General features: G+C 38.6%; 1 protein-coding gene and 1 long non-coding RNA gene across 2 annotated transcripts in view; one reads left to right on the top strand and one right to left on the bottom strand.

Annotated features, from left to right (window-relative positions):
* Positions 1–1,494: 1,494 nt before the first annotated feature.
* Positions 1,495–14,616, bottom strand: LOC124777753. The gene is made up of 3 exons (XR_007015775.1): positions 14,472–14,616; positions 11,709–11,826; positions 1,495–1,965 (listed from the first exon to the last, which is right to left on the bottom strand). It is a non-coding gene; the product is annotated as an uncharacterized LOC124777753 (long non-coding RNA).
* LOC124777752 (rho guanine nucleotide exchange factor 4) overlaps positions 2,189–25,980 on the top strand; it is a 55,682-nt gene continuing 31,890 nt past the window's right edge. Inside the window, exons 1-6 of the mRNA XM_047253254.1 lie at positions 2,189–2,429; positions 5,701–5,926; positions 8,047–8,149; positions 11,721–11,828; positions 14,067–14,150; positions 16,268–16,482. Coding sequence (XP_047109210.1) covers positions 2,264–2,429; positions 5,701–5,926; positions 8,047–8,149; positions 11,721–11,828; positions 14,067–14,150; positions 16,268–16,482 — 902 coding nt within the window. The 5' untranslated portion in view covers positions 2,189–2,263. The remainder of the gene's footprint in view (positions 2,430–5,700; positions 5,927–8,046; positions 8,150–11,720; positions 11,829–14,066; positions 14,151–16,267; positions 16,483–25,980) is intronic.

Raw genomic sequence — 25,980 nt, forward strand, 5'->3', positions numbered from 1 at the left:
AGACTATAGTGTCGCCATGGCATTGCTGTCTTGTTGAGTGGACTGTACTTTAATCATGCAATGTTAAGGTAACATTGATTGAAACCTTTGTAACCTGTCAAGTTGAAAACATTCTCTGTGCTGTAACATCAGCTACGTACACATCCAGTAGGCTTCAGTGGGTGAAAAGAACTAACTCTATTGTAGAATTACAGTAAAGTCGTATCTACTGGACAAAAATTCCTCCATATATAAAAATATAAGGCTTTGAGCGACAGAAAGGTATCAAAATTATCATAAATTAAATATGACCTCTGTTAACATCTTCAAATAAATAGCCATGCGCAGACTATTTCAGTGGAAATCCCATTGTTAGAAGTGCCTTGCAATATTGACTAGTGTTAGCAGGCTAGCAATATTTTGTGGTATCATCATGATGTCAGTGAGTTAAAATGTTTTTTTTTTTCTGTTTCTTGTTGAAGTTTTATTCTAAGGAAGCATATTTCATGCAAGTGGTATGGTAGAGAATAAGTAGGTAAGAAGAAAAAAAAAAGTGCCATAACATAATTTTTTGAAGCTCTCTGCACCCAAGACCACGATGTGCAGATTATTGTTCAGGAAATGGGGAATGAGTGTTGCCCCTACTGATTTCCTGTTAATCTCATCATTACAAAAACATTTTATTTAGTGTATTCAGGCCATTCTGCTTTTCTAGCTGAGTGGTAATTTTCATTAATTTTTGTGATCATTTCATGATTCTTTCATATATTTAGATACTTGCCTGGTTTGACCCTACATTAAGATATTGCACCCCGTGGTACAAATAAGAGATGTCCCATGTAGCAGCTGTGTGCTTACTGTGTTTGTAACTGAATTAGAAGCTGATTTTGATTATTTTCTCTTTTTTCACCAAGCATTTCAGTTATTGCAGAATAATGAAAACGTCTTAAGAAAAATAGAATTCGCAAGTGTATGCACTGTCTGGCGAGATTAGACCATAAATAATGTGCAGTAAGGCACCAGTGATATAAAATAAATTCTCTGACCAGTTCAAAATGTGTATGAGTAAGTCCAGAATCATTTGGGCACTTTTTCTCACTTCAAAACAATTGGTGCAAATATAGGTAGCAAATTGTATTTCCATTAGAAAATTCGGGGTAATAATTATGGAACTATTTGACTTTTCAGTAAACATCCTGTACAGTAAGACAGAACTTCTCTCTCATTTTGTATATGTAGTGTTTTTCAGTTCTTGCAATAAATACTTTGTGTTAATGAAAAAATGTAATGCCATTGGAAAATATGCTTTGGTGTAAATAGTAATACAGAAGTGGCTGGCCAGGCTGATGAAGATTCACAAACTGGGATATAGTTATTTCATATGATAATTATGTTCATTCCTTACTTTTGTAAAGTTACTCATTCTTGCAGTTATTTACAGTTCTAACTTTTTAGAGATTAGATGCTTCGAGAAATTCAGTACACATTTTAATTAATTAAAACATTAATAATTGATTTGACAATTAAAAATGGTGATCTTCTTTCTTACTCTGACATATACATAATACAGCTTACAAAACAATACACAGCCATAATTATATGTTGCACATTGTAGACAAAATTGCTGTAACTGGTGTGGATTGGGTAGGTCCTCACATTCAATCACTGCGATGTATTCCCTAGCACTTTTTTTACATGTTACTGTTTTTCTTTGCTAGTTTGTATACATACCTTTCACATTTTTGTATCAGCACTTTAACAGTTTCATTTATATTTTTCTCGCATTATTTTCTGTTTGCCAGCATAAGAACAAGTCACTCTCTTTTTAAAAATTTTTATGTTTTCATCCCATTCGGTCAATTTTAAGTAAAACGTGTGATTTGCTTCTAACTGGTAATGTTGCATTTCTGATTTCTTATCCTTTTACTTCAGCTACTATTGCACTAGAATGTTTTCTTCTGCTTCATGGTAGCACGTATCATTTCACTGAGTAATTCCGTAGAACAAGTTTTGTTAAGTGGTATATATAAATATGCAAGTGTTGAAATTCCATGAAAACATACAGTATAGCTCACACAATACTTACATTAGCTGTGAATTGTTTATCATGTTATTTTTACAATGAAACAGAAGCAGAAAATTATACATCCTCAATCTAAAATATTCCATTATTATATAACAGTATAAAAATTAAACTCAGCCATGTATATTGCCATTGACTCAGAGCTTTGTGACATCCATAAGCAAACCCCAACAGATATTGCTTACAGTTCACTTCATCCCAATGTATTTACTGATCGATTTACCTTTTGCCCCTCCTAGGACATGGCCTGAAGCTGAAGCTGATAAGGAAGCTACAAGTGGTTCATCAAATTATCTTTCATCCCAGACTTCAACCAATCGACTGACTGACAACAAGGAGCTGTCGCAGTCTCAACGCAGCATATCAAGTATGTAGTTTTTTGCATGTACGCCAGTTTATTATGGAAAGCATAAATAGCTACTCACCACATAGAGGAGGCATTGAGTTGAAGGCAGGCACAATGAAATGTGGTGCACATTTAAGCTTTTGGCCAAAAGATGTTCTTTGGAAACAGAAAGCACACACACGCCTTCACACAAACACAACTCAAACACCCATGGCCACTGTATCCAGCCACTGTGACCTGACTGCGGACTGGACCTGCATCTGATGGGAGCAACAATCCGGTGTATGTGGAGGGGATAAGTTGGAGGCATAGGTTGGGGAGGGGTAGGGATAACAGGGTAGAAGTGAGGTAAGGTGTTAGTGCTGCCTGTGAGACAATGGTGGGGATGGAATATGAATGTTAGGTGCATGATTAAGACACTGTGCTTGGGTGGGAGGGGGGGGGGGGCACTCTAGTGGGAGCAGGAAAGGGGATACGTAGGTGGAGGGCAGACTAGCAAAGGTTGTGGGAATGAAGGATATGTTGTTCAGAGAGTTCCCACCTGCTCAGTTCAGATAAGCTGGTGTCATTAGGGAGAATCCAGATGACACAGGCTGTGAAGCACGTCATGTTGAGCAGCTTGCACAGCAACTGGGTAGTCGAGCTATGTCTTGGCCACAGTTTGTCAGTGACCATTCGTGCAGATGGACGGCTTGTTAGTTGACATTCCCACATAGAAAGCAGCACAGTGATTGCAGCCACTGTGGGCTGTAGAAGGGGTGGGAAGGATAGTGGGTAGGATTATCCACATTTCAGGGCACGGCAGGAGGAAGTTGCGAGGCTGGCTGAGAACGCAATTCAGTTGCTCCAGTCCTGGGACTAACTGAGTGAAGGGGTGTGTTCCATTGTTGCTGGACAGTGGACATGTGGGAGGTGCTATGGTGGAGACACAAAGCATGGGAAATTTGTTTTTGTACAAGGCCGGGAGGGTAATTTTGGTCCATGAAGGCCTCGGTGAGATCCTTGGCATATCTGGAGAGGAGCTGCTTGTCACTACAGATGTGTCAGATGTGGGTGGCTAGGCTGTATGGAAGATATTTCTTGGTATGGAATGGGTGTCAGCTGTGGAAGTGGAGAAATTGTTGGTGTTTGGTTGGTTTGATGTGGATGGAGGTACTGATGTAGCCATCCTTTAGGTAGAAGTCAACGTTACTGGTCCTTTGCAGTCGTCACCTATGAACAAATCCGTAGTACAGCAATGGGTACCCTAATCACAGCATCCTATGCCAACTTCTTCATGGGCCATCTAGAGGAATCCTTCCTAACCATTCAGAATCCCAAGTCCCTCACATGATTCAGATTCATTGATGACATCTTCCTGATCCGGACAGAGATTGAGGACACCCTACCCACTTTCCTCTAGAACTTCAACACTTTCTCCCCATTCTCTTCATTGACTGTACAGTAAATGGTGGAGAGTAGCCTGTACCACTACTAGTCATTTCCTTTCCTGTTCCACTTGCAAATAGAGAGAGGGTAAAAGATTGTCTGTATGCTTCCATATGTGCCCTAATTTCTCTTATCTTATCTTTGTGGTCCTTACACACAATACGTGTTGGTGGCATTGGAATCGTGGCAGTAAGCTTCAAATGCCGGTTCTCGAAAGTATCTCAATAGTGTTTCTCAAAAAGAACATTGTCTTCCCTCCAGGGGTTCCCATTTGAGTTCCTGAAGCATCTCCGTAACACTTATATGTTGTCTGAACCGACCAGTAACAAATCTATCAGCCCGCATCTGAATTGCTTCGATGTCCTCTTTCAATCCAACCTGGTAAGGATCCCAAACACTTGAGCAGTACTCAAGAATAGGTCGCATCAACGTCCTAATACGCAGTCTCCTTTACAGGTGAACCACTCACTCCTAAAATTCTCCCAATAAGCCGAAGTTGACCGTTCACCTTTCCTACCGCAGTTCTCACATGCTTTTCCATTTCATATCACTTTGCAGTGTTACAGCCAGATATTTAAATGAGTTGAGTGCGTCAAGCAGGACAGTAGTTATACCCCCACCCTGTCCTTCCTTTATGTTACCTCCACCTCAAGGATGACAACATCAGTACCTCCACCCATATCAAACGTACCAATCACCAATAATCTCTCCACTTTGACAGCTGCCGCCCATTCCATACCAAGAAGGGTCGTACGCACAGCTTAGCCACCTATGTTAGTCACATCTGTAGTTATAGCAGTCGTTCTCCAGATATGCCAAGGGTTTTATTGAGACTTAGCAGCCTTATCTTGTCCCCTCCACACTCTCACAGGGAGTATTAACACCTTTCCTCACTCCTACCCTGCTACCCTCTCCTCCCCACCCCAGGCCACCTCCTTACTCCCACCACCCACACCGAATTGCTGCTCATGCCAGATGCAGTTCCAGTCTGCATTCAGTATTTTAGCTGCCACACTGTTTGTTGTTGTCCACAAAATGAATCAGCCGATTAATATATTTGTCAGATATTTTTTCTTGATATGAATCACACGTTACCTTATAAAACATTTTAGTATCTAAGACAGTGCCACCCCTTCATACCCCATTAGTAACACTCCTGAAATAGAACATTCCCTCCCAGAGTTATTAACTGAATATTCTCCTAATTTTAATGCCTATTTGGGCACAAGCTACACTTCCTTTTGTGTGTTAGTACTACCTATGCAGTTTTTTTATATTGCCTTCCAGGAGGTGCACATTTGTTTCTTAACTTAATGTGACTTACAGTTCTTACACTTTTCCTTATGCAGTTTTCCTCTAGCCTCAATTCCTGTCAAAGCTCACGTGCTCTTCCAAGTCTGTCCTAATGTAGTGTTCTCCTGTCTTACATATGTTTCTGTCTTACTCATTACTGAGTGCTACAGCATTTTCCTATTTTGCTACAGGTTCTGTTTAGACTTGAAATGTCTAGTGTTTTACCACCCAGATATCTGTCGACTGAATACCTTTGAATTATTATCTGTTTATTTGTCTGCTATGTTTAAAATCTTGCTTTAAATTGCACATAATTATTGTGTATCTGCCTTGTATCTCATATGGGCATGTCATTTGTGCGAAAGTTTCCTCTTTCCTTCTGTGAGTCTGACTGTTGACATGTACTAGAGGTAACAATTTCTAATAATGCCTGTGTGTACTGTCATAGACCCAGGGGATACTCTAAATTTTTGTCGCAAGGGATTCTCTAAATTTGTATTGCAAAATCTGCATCCAAATACAGAATTTTGAAGACATTCTCTGATAATATATTTTATACTTTTTGTTGCAGGCAGTACATCAGAGAGTGTTCTACAGAAATTTCGCAAAAGCTTTGCCTTTAAATTTCACAAGAAGAGTGGCAGTAAAGATGGCCTTGAGCTTGGCTCTAGTAAAGATGGTGAAGGAGACGTTGAAGAGGAGAATTGTGCTGATGATGAATTAGCTACATCACAGTCACACGAACAACTACCACAAGAACCCACAAAGGAGGAAACAGGATCAGATCCTAAGTTCAAGTAAGCTAATTGCTGTGTGTTCCTGAAAACAAATGTATGTTTGTTACATTTTCTACAGATGGTCACAACTTATATAATATTGTTACTACTACTATTCTAGTTGATGTTGTTCATGATGAATTTGGGATATAATTCTCATCGTTGAGGGCATTGTTGTCTCCTCCCTGGTGCTGTCATGAGGCTGTTGTAAGAGAGTTATTGCAGCAATCTGATTATTTGACCAATTGAAAGATGTGAAAGTTTATATTGTTACTGGTGTTTCCTGTCATATAGACACTGAGGAATATGAAATTTATTGTGCTTACAAGAGTAAATTTATTGATTATTTTTGTTTTATTTCATTTTTTCTCCCACAGCACCAGTGCTTGTGAACTCTGGAGACAGCCATTGACTCTTCAATCTTACATCATGCAGTTGGTATAATTTGTCCCAGTTTCTTCTACCTCCATTGTTTCATTCTTTCCCACAACTTATTTTCTTACTATTCTTATTAATAATTTTCATTGCTTCAATTAAAACTTCTTCAATTTTAGTGGTATTAGGAACAATAATGTAAGAATTTTGATCTACCTGATTACAGCCATTAAACTCTATCTATTTGTTCTGCATTATCTTTTCCTCTAATACCCGAACACTTCTCTCCATTTTGAATATGTCCTTTCTATTATATTACATAATTTTTATCTCAGTTTTACCCTCCCTGACTCTTCCCCATGACTATCTCATATTTTACCAACTTTTCATGTACCTTTCATTTGTGTATCCTTTAATGACCTGAGAATTTAACTTTCATTTGTGAGTTACTGATTACTGGCAACATTATTTTGTAATGTAACTCTTGACATATATGACAATAAATGTGTCTTGATACAACTTGTTTGACAAGGGACATAATTTAGGTTGAAGTACATATCCATGTACTGCAGGATTTGTACGAGTATAGGTCTCCTTACCCAGATAAACGGTCTCATGCTAGTACGCTACAATGTTACTCTATAAATGATTGCTTCAAGGTGATGACTTGTTTGGGAAGCATGGAAAACAAGGAATTCTTGAGGAAATTGAGTTTACTGAAATAGCCATGTAAATTCTTAAAGACTCATGCAATTCTGGGAGAGATTCTGGGGTGTTTGAAATGTTAATAGCCAGGGAAAAAAGTTCCAGGTCATTTTGTTACAAGTCAGTCTGAAGTTCTCCTTCAGAAACAATTGATTTTGGAGCCACATAAGGAAAAATGAAGAAGGGCATTGAATTGTAATTTTTTTTTTAAATCATGGGTGCCTTATAATTGCCTGTGGGTTCTTGGGCTCCAGGTCCATTTCCTATTGTATGATTGTGAGTGTAGTGGAGCGTAACATGCATTTGGTGATTTGTGATTCACATGAAAGTAAGGGTGGCTTTTTAATTTATGATGACCACCACTTACATTCTGAGTATTACACCTCTTGACCTGCTATGGTCCTGTCGAGAAGTTCTCCTGCCACCTTTTCATTGCTCAACCAACCTAGAGTGGTAGGATAGCATGGATTTTGGGATCATCTTCTAGTTCATTCATTGTAGATGTTTTCACCACTAGTTTTGTTAATTCTGAATAAATGTGTGTTTTTAAATTACAAAAAATATAAGTGTGGATCCATATCTAAATATGCATGTTTTGTGGATAAAAATTGAATATTCCAGCTTCGGTTGTTTCTGACTACTTTTGGTTGCAAAGTAGTACTTTACTGACTTTCTCACAGTGTTGTGCTTTAAGGTAAGGAGTGCGATAGTGTGAAAATTGTCCAATCTCAAACGTCATGTGTCGTTGCTCTCAAAGCCTGTCGATACCACATTCCAGCGACAACAGTTCAAAGCCTGTTCCTGTGAGAACTTGTATTCATGGTGATCACACAATGACATAGCGTGGCACAGAGTGGTGACAGTTACCAGTAATGAAACAATTTCTGCAGGCTGTAAAAGCTTATAACCTACAGAGTTTTGAGGAAACTGAAAATCCTAACTGAACTTTTGGGTGATTAAACAAAGTCATCATCCTGTTACGTGGAACACATGTAAACTGCTATAATCTGTAAACAAAACAGTCCGATGTACTGTGTCATGAAAATATTGCTTGTTTGTAGGTTTGGCCCTCTGGTATGGAGATCGAGCAAAGAACGCAAGAAAGGAAAAAAGGCAGCCAGAAATGCAAAGTGCAACAGTGGCGACAGCGGCATACAAATTGAGGTAAAACTTTAGCTCTTAAAGAATCAATAGGAGTGCGTTCCCATGCTAGAATGAGCAGAGTGGAAGAATTGCCCATTGAATGTGTAGTGAACTACATGTTGCCAAAGATATTTCCTTTACCTGACAAAATTTGTAGCACGTTACCTAAATTTTGAATTAGGGCTCGTGCAACTGAGCAAGGTGGCGCGGTGGTTAACACAAAATGCCACCAATAGCTTTCTAAAGGCGTGTTTACACTGATTTCGAAACACGTCCTGCGAGATTGTTCATGGCTATTACTGGACTGTTGATGTTTGCAACATGTTGTCGACCTCTTGGCAACACAAAACCAGTAGTCTATGGCTGTGTCAGTACTGATCAAAGGAACATTATTCCTGACATGCTACCACTAAATGCTGCTATGCAGTGATGGTGTTTGTTGTTGCTCTGTCTGTAGTGCTGGTATTGTATTTCTTTATGAAATGGAGTGGACAAGAAGCAAAATTTGAGAATCTGTCACTCTCTCTGAAGCAGAGGAGTGCCTCTGACACATTCAGAGTCATAGTTATAAAAATATTAAATCAGAAGCATGATTCCCTACAAAATGCTATATTGCTTCACATTACCATCAGTGATGTAAACAAAAAATTAAGTCTCTCATTTCTTAGTGCTGCAGCATGACAACAACAACAACGAGAGGATTTGTTATTTACAGATTAGAAATAAAAAATGCTACGTGCTGTGCAAATGATGAATATATTTTAAATTCTAAAAATAACTGTAAAGCTGCCTGGACTGTCATTAAAAGGGAAATAAATAATACCAATAAAGAAACGAGTTTCCCTATTGACTGCAATATTCTCAATGAATATTTTGTAAATAGCGTCACCACCCCACCCATCAATTCTGCCTCTGATGCAGAAGCATTGCTCACTTGTGCAAAACAGACAAGGAGTGAGAAGTTCACTTGGACTCGAATCACATTAAATGATATTCATAAGTCAATAAACAAATTAAGTAATTCCAAAAATAGAAGATTATTATGGACTCAGTAATCTCATCATTAAATATATAGCAAAAGAAATTGAAATGCCACTTCTCTCACTATCAAACAGAGTACTTGATGAAGGAATAATCCCCAACTGTCTTAAGCTCACATTTACATTGCCTGTGTATAAAAAAGGTGAAAGAAACCTCCCAAATAACTACAGACCCATTTCAATAGTACCAATCATATCCAAGTTAGTAGAAAATTGTGTGCATAAGCAGATATACAGGTATTTTGAAACCGACAAAGTTTTAAATGAACAACAGTTTGGCTTCAGGTCACACCTATCAACTGTAAAAGCAGTAGAAGCTTTGGTAACCAATGTTTATGAAGGGTGTGAAAAAAGGGTATCAATGTCTGGAACACTTATTGACCTAAGTAAAGCTTTTGACTCGGTGTCACATGACATACTCATCAAAAAGTTAAAATACTATGGCATTGAAGATGACACACTCCGACTATTCAGATCTTATCTAAGCAATAGGTTACAACTTGTATATGCAAATAGGCAGAGGTCAGAAATACTCCCTATAGAAAGAGGAATACCCCTAGGCTCTGTTCTTGGACCTTTTCTGTTCATTGCCTATGTTAATGACTTCTCGAATTACATACTGTGTAAGAACATACTATATGCTGACGATATGACATTAATAAGTACAGGAGAGAACTTACATAGTGTACTGGACAAAAACAGAGAAATGATGCAAATGGCTAATTACTGGTGTCAGGCTAACCAGCTGTGCATAAATCAAACAAAAACAGAAGAAATAATATTTAATCTCGAAAGTAACTAAAAATGAAAACAAAACAGTGAAATTACTTGGGCTAATCATAGACCAAAAGCTCTCATGGGAAGGACACACCAGTTATCTATGTAGTAAACTAGCACGAGTACTTTTCTTATTGTATAAATTAAGAAACAGTGTGAGCAAGCAATTGCTACTCCACTCATACTATGCTTTTTTTCATTCCCAACTGCAATATGGAATATTGCTTTGGGGTAACTCCCTAGGGGCTGAATGTATTTTCAGATGGCAGAAGAAAGCAATCAGGTGCATGGAGGGGTTAGCACCCAGAGAGTCCTGCAGAAATTATTTTAAATCTCTTGGCGTGATGACAGTGCCAAGCATGTACATATATAAATGTCTACTGAATGCCAGAGAAAATCTGAAAAAATTGAACGTGAGATGTGATGTGCATGCACACAGTACAAGAAACAGTCACCTGCTGGACTTGCCTTCCACAAGACTTGCTGCAGTCCATAATAACTATAAGTATTTAAGCATAAAATTTTTCAATAAGTTACCATGCTCAGCTCGTACAGTACCACTAAATAAATATAAGAATACATTGCAAACCTGGCTAAAAAACCAAGGAATTCTATACAACCGAAGAATTCTTAGAAACTAATCATCAAAATATATGTTTTAACTAAGTTATGAAGAAAATGTTTTGATATTATATAAGCTAGTTATTTACTGTGATTCTTTTCTTATGTGTGTATTTAATTACTGTGTAAAACATTGTTTTACATAATGCGGAAGAAAAGGTCTTTAGTTCCTTTTCTCCCCTTTCTGTAACTATTTGAATATCGCACTGAAGCTAAAACCCTCTGTAAACTTTGACGAAGCCAATTGTATGAAAAATACTGAAAGGCTAATAAAAAGGGTGAGGGGACAATGCTTTCTACAAGACAGAGATGGGTGTACATAGGAGGCAGCAGTCAGTCGAAAATGTGGATGTGGCAGGGGGGTATTGAAAATGATTACTACTATTAATTTAAATAAATAAAAATAAATAAATTGCCAGTTAAATATATCTTCTTTATCAGGGGTCAGTGAACTATGTGTGAAATATACTGTATATAGCATTTAAAAGCCTAAATCAGGCTCCTAATTTTTAAAATTTTCTGGGGCAGGGGGTCAGAGCCCCTTCTATATTTGGCATGTGAACTGATAGCTTCTTCTCTAGGTTGACAGCTGTGCTCTGATGCAGTCAGAGGGTTCAGTGAGATTTGGAGGGGTAATTTCAGCCATGAGGATCGTCCCTATGAGTGTTTGAAGGTGAATGTGCAAATGTTGTAATTCATATAGCCTTGTCAGAGACTCGTCTCGTCAGCATTGTGTTGAAACATGCACTCTTCATCCCTCAAAGCAGCATTAGAGGAAGATGGAGTACAGAATAAGAATTACAACCCGAAGGTGCAGACACAATGTAAGCATCCTTCCGAGACAACCAAGCACTAGCTTTTCCACGAGTACTTCAATGAACATTTATTATTTCTGCTTAAAATTCTAAACTTCCTTCCATATTTTTTTTTTTGTTCACTCATTTGTGAAGTGGTTTTCTGATTAATGGATGACAGTGTAAACACTTTCTACTCAACAGAATGCTTATGACAGCCTTATGCTATGAAATATTTAATGTCTAGAACCAGTGAACACAATAGCTGGACTAGCTACCAGTTTCATTTCAACAGTTTTGTTAATTTTTATTAAATTAATAATAAATTTAGTTTTCGTTAGAGGATACGTCTGGTTACAGATGCTGCCTGGCTCGGCTCATGTTACTGGAGGTGACAGCTCTGAATCACACGATACTGATCACCTTGTTGATGATGAGCCCCTAGATGAAATGGATAGCCCGCCAGCTGTAAGTAAAGAACATCTTATTTAGTTACTTGCTAAATGTTGTGCCACGTAGGGTGGTAACAAATTATTGAATAATATAATCAAGCTATATTGTTTTTCTGGCATGATGGAACATCCATACTTCTTTTTTCTCAAGCATCACAAAGAGGGAAAGTTGAAGTTTTCATGTTGGCATTTAACTGCCTGTACTATTCAGTAGGAAAAGTGTTTCTTGTTGTTGGAGCTGATGATAACATTACCAAATAATAATATCTGGTTTGTGCTTAATACATAATGAAGAAATATTGTTGTGGTTTCCTAGACATTAAGACAGGTATTTGGTCATATTACTCTTCCTACGGTGTCACTGAGGATGAGAGACACACACTATCGCAACTAAGGGAGCATATTCATCAAAGAAAAGATGCAGGAGGTGCCCAAGCATTGGTGAATAAATGGATATGTGTAACTGGACAAATTGACTCATTGGCTAATTCTACGACCCATACTGAAGGCAAGGAGGAGAAGGGGCTCATTTTCCAAAAAACATTGGACCTGTCATAGTGGCATACAAACATGTAACTGTATTTAAATACATTTTGTGAATACCTGTAATGGAATGTGATTTGCATATTCACTATTCACAGTGAAATTGGTGATTAATGTCACAAACCGATCTTATAAGTGGAACAAGAAACAAACCAACAAAATAAGTCACACAAATTTTGCTGTCAAAAAAGTAGTATAAAGAAATCTAATTGTTTAAGATAGAACAACTGAAACCAGGCTGTAAGGTTCAAATAAAAATCATGTAATTGTAGTTGTTCAAGCTTTGAAATAGGTTCTCTATCAAGAGGTAGGAAAATATAGTGAGTAGAAAGAAAGGGATGAAATTTAAAGTTTTAAAACATGGTAGATGAAGAGAGGAAGTAAAAGTTGTTTCAAGTTTAATGGAAATTAAGACTGTATTAATTGATATAGAAATTCTGGTAGTAATATTTATTTTTGTTTGGTTTTGTATTGAAAACATTTTTTTCTGTAGAAGTGAAATTCAGAATTCATTGGTTCAGTGAAAATTAGAGATGTAATTTTATCAAACTGAATTTGGTGTCCATAATAAATGTTAAATATACTGTTCCCTGTGAAAGTTGTACATTATGATATCATAGCTAAACACAGAACTTACGAAGATGGCTATGCACATTACTGTTGAGGTAAATCAGATGGGTTAAGGTATGAAGATGCTTGAATGAATTTACAGTCTCAAAAATGCTTGTAAATCTAGTTTTTAGGCCACTCTGTGTGAACACTGAGGCAATCCTTATATGTTGGTTCTTCTGATACGTTCACAGTTACATACAACACAGTTAACTTAACAGAAAACTGAACAAGCTTCAAAAATAATTTCTAGGTAGCAGTTTCCACTATTGAGGATTGAAGCAGTGTAAGTTCCACATCCCTTTGTTATCAAGTGATACTTTTTTAAATTTTTTTTGTAGGCAGACATACTAAATAGGCTAATGCTGCCCATTATCACATCATAATACTTTCCTCTGTCTTCTCCACAGACCCATGGTTGACAGAAAATTTATCTATTCTGATCCCCATCTTGGCCAAAACAGAGTTAAAAAAACTGAAAGACATCTTTTTACAGTTATATATCTGTTAGAGCTAAAAATGAGCACTTGGGTTGACCATCATGGTACTGATTTTTACTAGTTGCGTATATAGGAAAAATTACTTCATGAGGCTTCTGAAGGAAAAGAAAAAAGAACAAAATTCCATATGTGTTAATAGTCTTTCTTTCTGTTTCTTTTCTCTCTTTTTAAGTTTTTGTACTATTGCTGAAATTCTAATGAAAGAAGGTTTAAATAATTTTGTGTCAGTTCAGGTGTAGATTAATGCATTTTTCATTAGATATTCCTCTGCAGCAGTGAAGTTAAATTCAATGCCCAGCCTTAGTAATTTAGGTTTTAGTGATTTTCATGAACTGTATCAGATAAGTATTGAAATAGGTTATAAAAGAACAGGACTGATATTTACTCTAGTTGGAGTATTTTACTAATTATTCTACTGTAGCAAGGCTTTCATTAATTATGATTATATTTTTTTAATTCCCATCTGTCATTTTGTTATAGTATTGATTTTTGTGAGAAGACTAATATTTTATAAAGGCATATTTTTCTACTCTGCATTGTAAAGAAAATATGTCAGATGTGGATTACTGTAAACCAATGCAAAATTATTTCTCTTCATTTAGGTAAGAAGAAGAGTAACAAGTAGTGAAAAGTCATCTCGACCACAGTCAGAAGTTATTCAGCAACTCCTCATAGATAAGTTTAAGGTGAGCTGACACTTTTCATTTGAATAAATCTTTGAAATGTATAGACCCAAATACTTTTCAGTGTCTGCGCCAGGGAAAGTAAATCAAAGACGATCAGTTTATTTACTTCATTGTCATTACTGTAAGCAAAATGAAATCCATGAAGGGATCTTTACACTTTCAGGGAGAATGAAGAAAACGCTAAATAATAAATGATATATTACACACATAATGCATTTCATGTCACTTGCATCTAAACTGATAGATATTGATTACTAAAATAACAAAATGACTTGCAACAAGACAAAGGCTGTAAGGTTAAGTTTTTCACTACATATTTACCTTGTATTAGCTGAATTGTGTGTTATTCCCCTGCCATTTATAGTTGCTTTGGTCTTTGACAGGACTCACAAACCCAAACAGCACATAAGTTAAGAGATAAGGCAGGAAATAAAACAGGATGTGGCGTAATCATCATATGAGGTGGAAATACGGCATGACAACTGCCTCCATTCTGTCATTTTTGAGACTTCTTTAGTGAAATATTGTGTATTGGCTAGTTTTCATGTGCATTATGTTTGCATAAAAGTTTGAATACAGTTATGAAATTCAACAATAATATGAGGACACTAAAAGGTAGTTTTTTAAACCATGCTTTTAAACATTCTTTTATTTCTCCATAATCTTTGTATTTTGGCAGAGAAATTATATCACAAATGTTAATCCTAAAGAACTTCTGCTTCATTTAATGGAATTTTCAGTTCTCATATGTTGTATTTAGCAAAGGTGGGATCTAACTGCTAGTTACAGAACACACACAAATCTAGTAACAATGATGTAAATAACAAGAATTAAATGCCAAAGTGCATGAAGCCTTTTGAGAAAATTCATTGAGTGCATGTGTTCTCAGTTGGTGTTGCAATCATTAGTGATAGAAACAAATGTATCTGGTGCCACAGCTAGGATTAGGGATGGAAAAAAGCTGTGTGTAAATTAAAATGAGGGAAATAATTTCAAAAACTCTACTTCGTTTCTTGATAAGAACAATTTTTTTTACACTGTTTTAGTGCACAGGTAATTAAAATAATTCCTAATTGTTCTTTGTGTATAAAAATGAAACTGTTATGTATACTCATATTGTCCATTTTTTGTGGATTATATTTTCATATGAAGAATCATACGACATCAACGGGCATCAGATTTTTTTAGATAATCTCATTAAAGATGAGGAATGTGCATGATATAACAAAAGTTCAAAGCAGTTGTGTACATATTCAGTGCAAGGTTCTTGAAAGTATGTCCTAGCAGAGAGTTATCATACTCTTGTGTTCGTTCATCACTGTTTGCATAATTTTTATCATAAGTGAAAAAGACAATCACTCATTTCCAGACATATTCATTAGAAAAATTCGTGAATATTGTAATTGTAAGTAAGTTTGGGAGATGACACAGGCAATGGGGGATGGCACAGGCTTCAGAATTCCATTCTTCATAAAATTTCTTGCTTGTTTTTTACATTTGCTAAAATAAACAAAAAAATTCAAGAAATGAGGGTTGTAGAGGTGGACTTATATCTGTAACATTTTTAGTGCAATCATTTGTTTGAAAAGTGGTAGACTGTTTTCTAAAAATACTTTAGATGTGTGTCTAATAGTGAGGACCCAGGCAATCGCTAATTCATTTAAATAAATGTATATGGTGTGCCAGAGAAAAATGAAGAGATTAATGGTTTCAGAATTACGAATCGCACCTTCGGTTATTTGTATGTCAAGTACTTAATCTTCAAGGGTTTTTGAAAGTTTTCTGGATAACTTGAGTTCATTAAAATACTAGTGTCACATTCACTCTTAGGGTGAAGCGTGGGTCTTGTCGTAGAAGATACCAGAAATTGAGGACCTTTCTTTACTTATGTTATTGTTTCACTCTCTGAAGGCATTTTTCGCAATCTTTATGTACTTTTGTTTAAAAATGTGTATCATTTGTGTAGATTTATATTAAGAGAACAGCATTATTACCTATGGAGTTTTAATTGTATTCCTTGATTTGGTTTTTGTAAGAATTACCTTTGCTCTGATGTGTTACTATCAGTATGTGACAGAATTTTCCGGTAAGACTTATTTCTATTCCTGTGTTTGTAGGCAGATCTACAGACACGTGCAGCACAGCAGGGACGGCACCAACACGTCAGACGGGCGCACTCCGATCTTGGTGGTCAGCGCCTCTTTCAGTGGGACGTGCGCTCTAGCTATCGACGTATGTTTTCCACACCTTCACCCATCAAGATGAGGCCCCCACGAGCTAGTCCACCTCATCCTCGTCCGGCAAATCTAGAGCAGCCAGTACAATTACGGAAGTACGTCTATTCTGTGCCTTTAAAATTGCAATACACTGTGTGATTGATGATGGCGACTTTGCGAAGTGCTGACAGAGCTGAAAACAGATCAACTTAATCCCTCCGTCTTAGGAATAAGACTTTCAGTTGTCCCTCTGTTTTGAAAGTATGAAGAAATTAATTTTATTGAAGGAAAATTCAATAAATAAATTACGGGGCAGCATTGTTAGTCATGAGGCTTGGTGCTCACTGCAGGTGGATCCCTTGTGCTATTAATGGGCATGATGCACATTTGTGAAAGAAAATACACAAAACTATAGCAAATGATTTTCAATCTCTTCATATTTATTGCTACATAATATTCCCTTTCTGATGGTCATCTCTGTAACATGCAGGAATCTCTGTATTTTAATCAGATAGAAAGCTACACTAACAAGAAGTCACAAATTTCACAGGTGGCAGACTATTATATTAATTTACACATCTCTGAAAAACATAATGGCTTCACATGTTAACTGTTTGGCATAGAGAGCTACCTGATACTTGCAATTTCACTACTGCTCCCGGACTGCATAAACAAGTTGAACTGAAAAATACTTAATGACACACAAATAATTTGCAGTTCCACAGACTTAGTGACTTCCATTATGACAGCTTGCTGTGTGCTGACTAAAGCTTTGTACTGCATGGGTGATATGGAAAATTACAATTTGGTAGAGTATAAGATTGTTACAGCTTAGTTAATAATATGAAAGACAGGGATATTAGAAGGAACAGAGACACAGTAGGCAGTGGTGTAAGTTTGTTTAACAAAGATAAGTGTAACTACAAAACGATAAAAATAATAGGTACTACTTTATGACGGTGATTTTAGTGTACACAGGGATTCCCAAAGGCTGCCAAAATGTTTCAAGAAAGTGAAATTTTTTAAGTGGAATAGTTAGCAAACTAACAGTATAATGTAACTGGATAGATAAAAAAACTACTCACCAAGTGGCGGCAGGGCACATACATATAAAAAAAGATTTTACGTATGTAAGTTTTTGGAGCCAGTGGATCCTTCTTCTCACAGAAGGATTGAAGGGAGAGGAAGAGTGAAGGAAAAGGACTGGAGAGGTTTAGGAAAAGGGTTAGAGTTTGGAAAACCCACTCAGAACCCCAGGTCAGGAGAGAATTACCGAACGTGATTAGAAGGAAAGACTGATTGTTAGGGACTGCACCGTAAGAGATTTGAAAACCTGAAATCTTGAATGTGGAAGTCAGGTTAATATTTAAGACAGAAATCACTGCTAAAACATCATGCACGAGTCGATTAGAGTGAAAAGAGAAGTGCATTATGTAACGGTGGGAGGGAGATGGCGAAAAATAGACAGGTCAGAAAATGAAAGATGTAGAAAACAAAAACTGAATGAAGAAAGGAGTAGTTACTGTGAAGATATGCTGAGACAGAAAAAATAATAAACCGTATTTACTCGAATCTAAGCCGCACTTTTTTCCGGTTTTTGTAATCCAAAAAACCGCCTGCGGCTTAGAATTCAGTGCAAAGTAAGCGGAAATTCTGAAAAATGTTGGTAGGTGCCGCCACAACTAACTTCTGCAGTCAAATATATGTAGCGCTACACAGGCATGCTTTGCAGGCACAAAGATAAATACTGGCGCCAAAACCTCTGCGTCAGTAAATAAATTTAAAAAAAGGTGGAAAACAAGCTTTTTTTCTCCGCCCCGAGTTTCAACCACTGCATTTTCATACATCATCCAAAGAAGTATATACAAATTCCGTATTGTTCATCTTCAAATGTACCAGCATTTCAGTGTACTACGAAAATCCGACTGGCAAGACTGTTTGGGATGTTTGTCAATATGGCCAACTCTACGTTCTGAATTTTTTCCTACCTGTGAGAAGAGATGGTTACTAATAGGAACTTTTATGAATTGTGAATCACATGCAGTAGGCCTATTCTCTTCACCATAAGAATAATACGAATATAAACATTTTGCCATGTATTCTTTTGTTTTTGCTGCTATCTCATTTAAATCCTGTCTGCCTAATAAACTACGAAACTAGAGGGAGACAACAGCAAATGCGGAAGAATATACGTATCATGTCATGTTTATATTTGTATTATTCTTATGCGTAATAGTGAGACAGTCAGAAATGAAGCATTGCAATTGACTAGATTTTTAAATCTAAGATGACTCTAATTTCTGTGCAGAATGTAATGTACTAAAGAGGCATCTGCTAAGATTTTCAAACAGAGAAAAATTTTCGCTAAACTCTCGTTCAGAACATCTTCTATCATACGCAGTCTATTATTTGGTTCTTGTTGATCATTATCAAAGAAAGCAGCAGTGTAAGTACCAACAAATAGCAGTCTCTTGCCATTGTTTCGCCAATGAGACGATCCCTCTCTCGCTCTCTCTCTCTCTCTCTCTCTCTCTCTCCTTTTTTTTTTTTTTTTTTTTTTTAAACGGCAGTAGCACGCTCAAAAGCAAAAAGCAAGCCATGCCACGAGCGGCGACAGGCCGTAACACTCATTATCAGAATGTGACAAACAATGCATGCCACATTAAAATAATGCATTTTCAACTTAGAGTGACGTAAACACCTATAACAAAGAGAATGGCATTTATCAGATCAAAGAAAAATAAGTAATCGATTCAAACCAGACGAAGCACATGAAAAAGGAAAGGTACCCGTATAAATACGGATGGAGTGCCTGACGCATAGCAATGGCTACCTGGTAAAGCTTAACTGCTAACCTTATGACTCGAACCAAACTAATGTAGCTGTATCGTCATTCATTCGACCTAAATTGTGTCTCATATTACAATGGACCAACTTTGTTTCAATTTGGAGGTGCGGCCTAAAACTTTTCTCTCCACTTGAATTTCGAGTCTCAGATCTCAGGTGCGGCTTAGATTCGGGAACATTTTTTTTCCTTGATTTCGAGTCTCATTTTTCAGGTGCGGCTTAGATTCGAGTGCGGCTTAGATATGGTAAACTGAGGCCATGTGGGTGGCAGTATTTCCACCTTCAGAGTTCTGAGAAACTGGAGTGTTGGGAAGAATCCAGATAGTGCTGTGATGAAACGGGCATCGAGGTCATGATTGTCATGTTGTAGAACAAGCTCTGCAACAGGATAGTGTGTGTTGCTAGTATATACCCTCTGCCTATGCCCATTCACCCTAAGTGATAATTTGGTGGTAGTCATGCTGACGTAAAAGACCGAACAATGTTAGCATATAAGCTGGTTTATGACATGTCGTTTCACATATGGCTCTCCCTTTGATAGATTTTTTTTTTTTTTTTTCCAGTTACAGGGCTGATATAGGGAGTGGTAGAAGGGTGGATAGGACAAGTCACAGGGGTAGGAGCCATAGGGTAGGGTGATGAATGCAGAAGGAGCATAGCGTCTGACAAGGACATTGTGGAGATTGGGTGGGCAACAAAAAGGTATTCTAGGTGTGGTGTTCAAAATGTCAGAATGAATCTCATTTCAGGAGACAATTTTAGGAAATTATGGAAAATACTGAGTGACAAGTGGTGTGCTATGAAGTTGTTTTTTAGTGGGATCAGCAGTACCAGGACTGGATGTGACAGCCCTGACATCTGCTTTTGACTTAGGGTGGTGGGGTAATTACATCTAGTGGAGGCTGAGGTGAGAATGGTAGTGTATTGATGTAAAAAGTCTGCATCCGGACAAATATGTGAGTCCATACGAAAAAGATGTCGTCAATGTATCTAAACCAAAGCAGGGGCTGAAGACTTATGGATCCCTGGAAAGCGACCCATGAAAAAGTTGGCATAGGAAGGAGCTATCCTTGTTCCCATGACCGTACTCCTGTTTTGTTGTATCTGTGCCCCTCAGAGGTGAAGTGAAAAGTATAAAGCTGATTAAGGTAAGCAGGAAGGGTGTCATAGGTTTGGAATCAGATGGTTGCTGACTGAGGAAATGTTCAGCAGCAGACAAACCGTGTACCTAGGGGATGTTCATATAGAGGGAGGTAGTATCAATGGTGACAAGCAAGGGGTGTGGTGGGAACGGGATGGGCACAGATTTCAGACAATCTAGAAAGTGGTTAGTGTCTTTAATATAGGATCAAAGTCTTTTTACTATGGGTTGCAGGTGTTGATCAACTAAGGCACATATATGTTCGGTGGGTGCTTGAAGCCAGCAGCTGTAGGGTGGCCAGGATTGATGGGTTTGTGAATCTTAGAAAGAAGGCAAAAGGTGGGGTGCATGGTTTGGTTGGGGCAACAAGTTCTACGTATAAGTGTTTGCCTTGTGAGAGGCTTCGATTTTAAGAGGGGACTGCAGGTTAGTTTGAATCAGTGGGATGGGATCTTGATGGCAGATGCTGTATGTAGAGATGTTAGACAGCTGGCGCAGACCTTCACTAACATACTCTGTCAGTCAAGCACCACAATGGTAGGGTCCTATGTCTGCTGGGAAGATAATGATAGAATGATCAGCTTTTAGGTAACGCAAAGCCTGGAGTTCTGCAGACGACAGCTTAGTGTCATGTTGTGGGGATCTGAGGAAGGGTTGTGGAGCAATGCTGGATGTGGGGAACTCTTGGAAGGCTTGGAAGGGATGATTTTGAGATAGTGATGGTGAATCAGGTCGGGATTGTGGTCAGAACTGTTCAAGGCAGGTTTCAGTGTCAGGTTTGCTGTTGTAAAGGTTTTGGCATTGGGTTGCAGAGTGATTTTTCCAGTTGACATTACATGTGAAGAAAAGTAGGTGCTTCACATGATTAAATGCAGGTTTCTGGCTGAAAGTGTTTCTTGAAAATTTGTTCTTAAAACCTGCCTGAAACATTATATAGGCCATTTTCTGGCGAGAAATTCTCACCCACTCATTACCTATTGTAAACCATTATCTGTTCTTAAAATTTTTGTATGATTTTTTCTGATTTTTTCCGAATTTTTTCCTTGCTTTTCTTCCGTTTTTCTATCTTTCCCACACTGCTTCTCTTTTTTACCACTCCCACCATTTCTAAGACTCCAAACCATTCTCTCTTGTTGTGATGAATCCCATCACATATTACATCCATTCTTTTCAAAATCATGCTTTTGCACTATCAAAACTAATGTCCCACTGTCTGTTTCTTGAAACCTGCTTGTCCTTTGTAGTTATTCCCAAAAACTTAACAATGAAAGTCCTTATTCTGGATGTAATCCTACTGTACACTGAGATCTTTTACAGGTTCAAATACAGCAATCTTTTACACGTACCCAACTAATCTGAGACCTATATGCCTTATCTAGCAATTTCCACTCCATCACACTTTTCTCCTTCTACAAAATCGTACAGTTATCTGCAGCTCATATTTCCTTGGTGGTATCATTTGCCAAGCCAACTTCGAACTGCAAAAAAATGCCAGACTTCAGCTCAAAAAGCCATCCCACCTTCTCCTAAACAGTGGTGTTTCCCTTCCTGTCCCTCTGCAGCTACCTAAAGAGCCACACCATCAAGTCCCACTCCTCCCCTGGAAACCAGGCTTGACCACCACGTTAACATCCCACAGCCTTCACCACTGCCTTCCAGACCAATAATAATTCATAATCACAAGAACCAGTCACAACAGTACAGTGTTCGGAACCTCTTGTGTGAAGCACTCTCCCCTCCTGAATTATCTGTATTATACAAGGATCTCACTTGAGCCATAACCTGCATTTAATCTTGCTGCTTTGGTGAAGGACCCTTGAACAGTTCTGACTGTGATCCTAACCTGATCCCTTCCAAGCCTTCCAAGAGTTCCCCACATCCAGCATTGCTTCACAACCCTTCCTCAGGTCCCCACAACGTGACGCTAACCTGTCCTCTGCAGAACTCCAGGCTTTGTGTTACCTAAAAGCTGATCACTCTATCATTATCCTCCCAGAAGACAAAGAATCTACCATTGTGGTGCTTGACTGACAGGAGTGTGTTAGTGAAGGTTTACGCCAGCTGTCTAACATCTCTACATACAGCAGCTGCCATCAAGATCCCATCCCGTTTATACAAATTGACCTGCAGTCCCTCCTTAAAACCTCAAGCCTCTCACGTGGACAAACGCCTTAATACATAGAACTTCTTGCCCCAACCGACATAGTTGCTGGCTTCTAGCACCCACCGAATGTATATCTGCCTTAGTTGATCAACACCTGCAACCCACAGTAAAAAGACTTTGATCCTATATTAAAGACACTAACCATTCCCTAGATTGTCTGAAATCTGTGCCCATCCCGTTCCCACCACACCCCTTACTTGTCACCATTGATGCTACCTCCCTCTATATGAACATCCCCCCAGGTACATGGTTTGTCTGCTGCTGAAAATTTCCTCAGTCAGCAGCCACCTGATTCCAAACCTATGACACCCTTCCTGCTCACCTTAATCAGCTTCATACTTATCAACAGCTACTTCACCTTTGAGGGGCACTCACACAAACAGAACAGGGGCACGGGTCATGGGAACCAGGATGGCTCCTACCTATGCCAACTTTTTCATGGGTCACTTTCCTGTGATCCATAAGTCTTCAGCCCCTGCTTCGGTTTAGGTACATTGATGACATCTTTCTCCATATGGACTCATGATGGGGATGACCTGTTAAAATTTGTGAAATAAAAATCTTCTGCCAATTAAATTGCACATGATCCTATTCTGAATCACATGCCACTTTCCTTGATGTTGGTCTCATCTTCACTGAAGGCCAGCTTCATACTTGTGTCCACATTAAACCTACTAACAAATAACAATACTTACATTTTGACAGTTGCCATCCTTTGCGTGATGTTGGTCTAGTTCTCACTGAAGCCCAGCTACACATTAACCTCTACATTGGACCTACTAACAAACAACAGTACTTACATTTTGACAGTTGCCATCCTTTCCATGTCAAATGTTCACTCCCATACAGTCTCACCATTCGAGGAACACTTGTCTGTTCGGATGTAGACTCTTTCCAGCTATAAACCACCATTCTCACCTCAGCCTCCACAGAATGTAATTAACTCACTAGCCAAGTTCAAAAGCAGATTTCCCGAGCCAGTAGCCAATAGCGGTAAGGGCATGGGCATTAGGGATGTTGGTGTTAAGGGAGGTGACGTCAATAGCGACGAGCAGGGCACTGTGTGGTAAAGGAACAGGAACTTACCTTACCTTTATTGAACACTACCTTTCCCAACGACCCATGGATTCCAAACCAACAACCTCCTTTTTAGTCGCCATGACCAACTATACCCTCACCCACAATTTTTTCTCCTTTGTAGACATTACCTACAAACAAATTCTGGGTATGGCTATGGACACCCTCATGGCACCATCTTATGCCAACCTATTCATGGCCCATGTAGAGGAATTCTTCCTAAACACCCAGAATCCCAAACCCCTTACCTGGTTCAGATTCACTGATGACATCTTCGTGATCTGGATAAACGGTGAGGACTCTATCCACATCCCTCTGGAACGTGAACACCTTCTCCCCATTCACTTCACCTGGTCCTAGTCAGCCCAACAAGGCACCTTCCTCTATGTTGACCTCCACCTTAAAGATTGCTACATCAATACCTCTATCAATATCAAACTTACCAACCACCAGAAATATCTGCACTTCGACAGCTGCCACCCATTCCATATCAAGAAGTCCCTTTCATACAGCCTAGCTGTCCATGGCTGTTATATATGCAGTGACAAGTGGTCCCCTCTGAATTATACCCAGGGGTCTCTCTGAGGCATTTACAGACCGTAATTACTCTCCCATCCTTGTACAAAAACAGATCTCCTGTGTCTTATCTTTCCGCTCACCCACCACCTCCCTAAGTTCCACCATCTGGCCACAGAGGAGCATTTCCCTGTGACTCAGTACTGCCCGGGAAAGGAGCAACTGAATTACATTCTCTGCCAGGGTTTTGACTACCTCTCGACATGCCCTTAAGTGAAAAATGTCCTCCTCACTACCCTTTCCACCTCTCCCACAGTGGTATTCCTTCACCCACCGAACCTACACAATATCCCCATCCCTCCCTGCAAAACCCCTGCTCACTACACCTTGCTTCATGGCTCATATCCCTAGATGCATGACCTGTCCCATACATCCTCCCACCACCACCTACTCCAGTCTGGTCACAAGCATCACGTATCTCATCATAGGCAGGGCTACCTGTGAAACCAGTCATATGATTTACAAGCTAAGTTGCAACCACTGTGCTACACTCTATGTGGGCATGACAACTATGAAGCTGTCTGTTCGCATGAATCGGCATTGACAGACTGTGGCCAAGAAACAACTGCAACACCCTGTTCCTGAGCATGCGGCCCAACATGACATTCCTCATTTCAGTGACTGCTTCACAGCCCGTGCATTCTGGATCCTACCCACCAACACCAGCTTTTCTGAATTGCATAGAACTCTCCTTCCAATATACCCTATGTTCCCATAACCCTCCTGGCCTGACCTTTATTAGTCATTGTCCTTACCAGTCTAGCCTCTCCCTGTTCCCATTGCAGTACTACACAGCCCTCTATTCCACCAATGCACCCAGTCTTTTTACCGCCCCCTATCTCCCCCGCCCTCCGTGTAACCTCTCACCAGCACCTAGCTGCCCCACCCTCTCTCCACCTCGTCCCTACTTGCTCCCACTAGCAGCACTTCACTGTCCCCCACCCGTACCCTGCTATCCTTTCCCTCCTGCCCCAGCCTCCTCCTTACCTCCACCCAGTTGCCTCTCCCATTATATGCTGCTGCTCGTAGTCTGGTTTCAGCTGCCAGAGACCGTGGTCATGTATGTGTGAGTTGTGTTTGCATGAGTTTGTGTGTTTTTCTGTTTTCTATTGTGAACAAATTTTTCCAACTCTTTTTTGTTGTGCCTATCCGCGACTCAGGATCTCCGCTATACGGTGAGTAGCAACTGTCCTGTTCATAATATTGGTACTAATAACAAAATGAGAGAAGACAGAAAAAATATTAACATTATGAGTGGCATAAGAAGAAACAGGATAGTCCAAGTGCAGTTCTGTCTCATAATGTATAAAGAAACTGATATTCTATTTCAGTCTTCTGTGGAACTAATTGTATTCTACTCCACAAATCCCATAACAGTATAGTTTTCTTAGCAGTAAATTATGACTACTGACATCAAATGCCTTTGATAAATCAAAAAACAGGCCACAATTTAATGCACTGTTATATATGAAATTAGTGATCAATTTTAAAAAGTTATATATGGCTGTGTGACTGACTTACTTTTCCTAAAACTGTTTTGCCCATTAACCAATACTTGTTTTTAATTGAGAAAAAGAGTGAATCTATTATTTATTATCCTTTCAATTAATTTTGAAAAATTGGAGAACAGTGATGTAGGTAGGTGATTAATGATATCAGAATGGTCATCCTTCCTGTAAATAGTATTTTTTGTTTTTGTGTTTTAATGGGAAGACTCCTTTGTTAAATGATACATTAATCATGATGTCAGCAAGCTGAGACTATATATCTTGTACTGTGTTTTATTACTTTGTCTGGATTCCCATCTCC

The sequence above is a fragment of the Schistocerca piceifrons genome, chromosome 2 (assembly GCF_021461385.2).
Source record: "Schistocerca piceifrons isolate TAMUIC-IGC-003096 chromosome 2, iqSchPice1.1, whole genome shotgun sequence".
NCBI classification, from domain to species: domain Eukaryota; kingdom Metazoa; phylum Arthropoda; class Insecta; order Orthoptera; family Acrididae; genus Schistocerca; species Schistocerca piceifrons.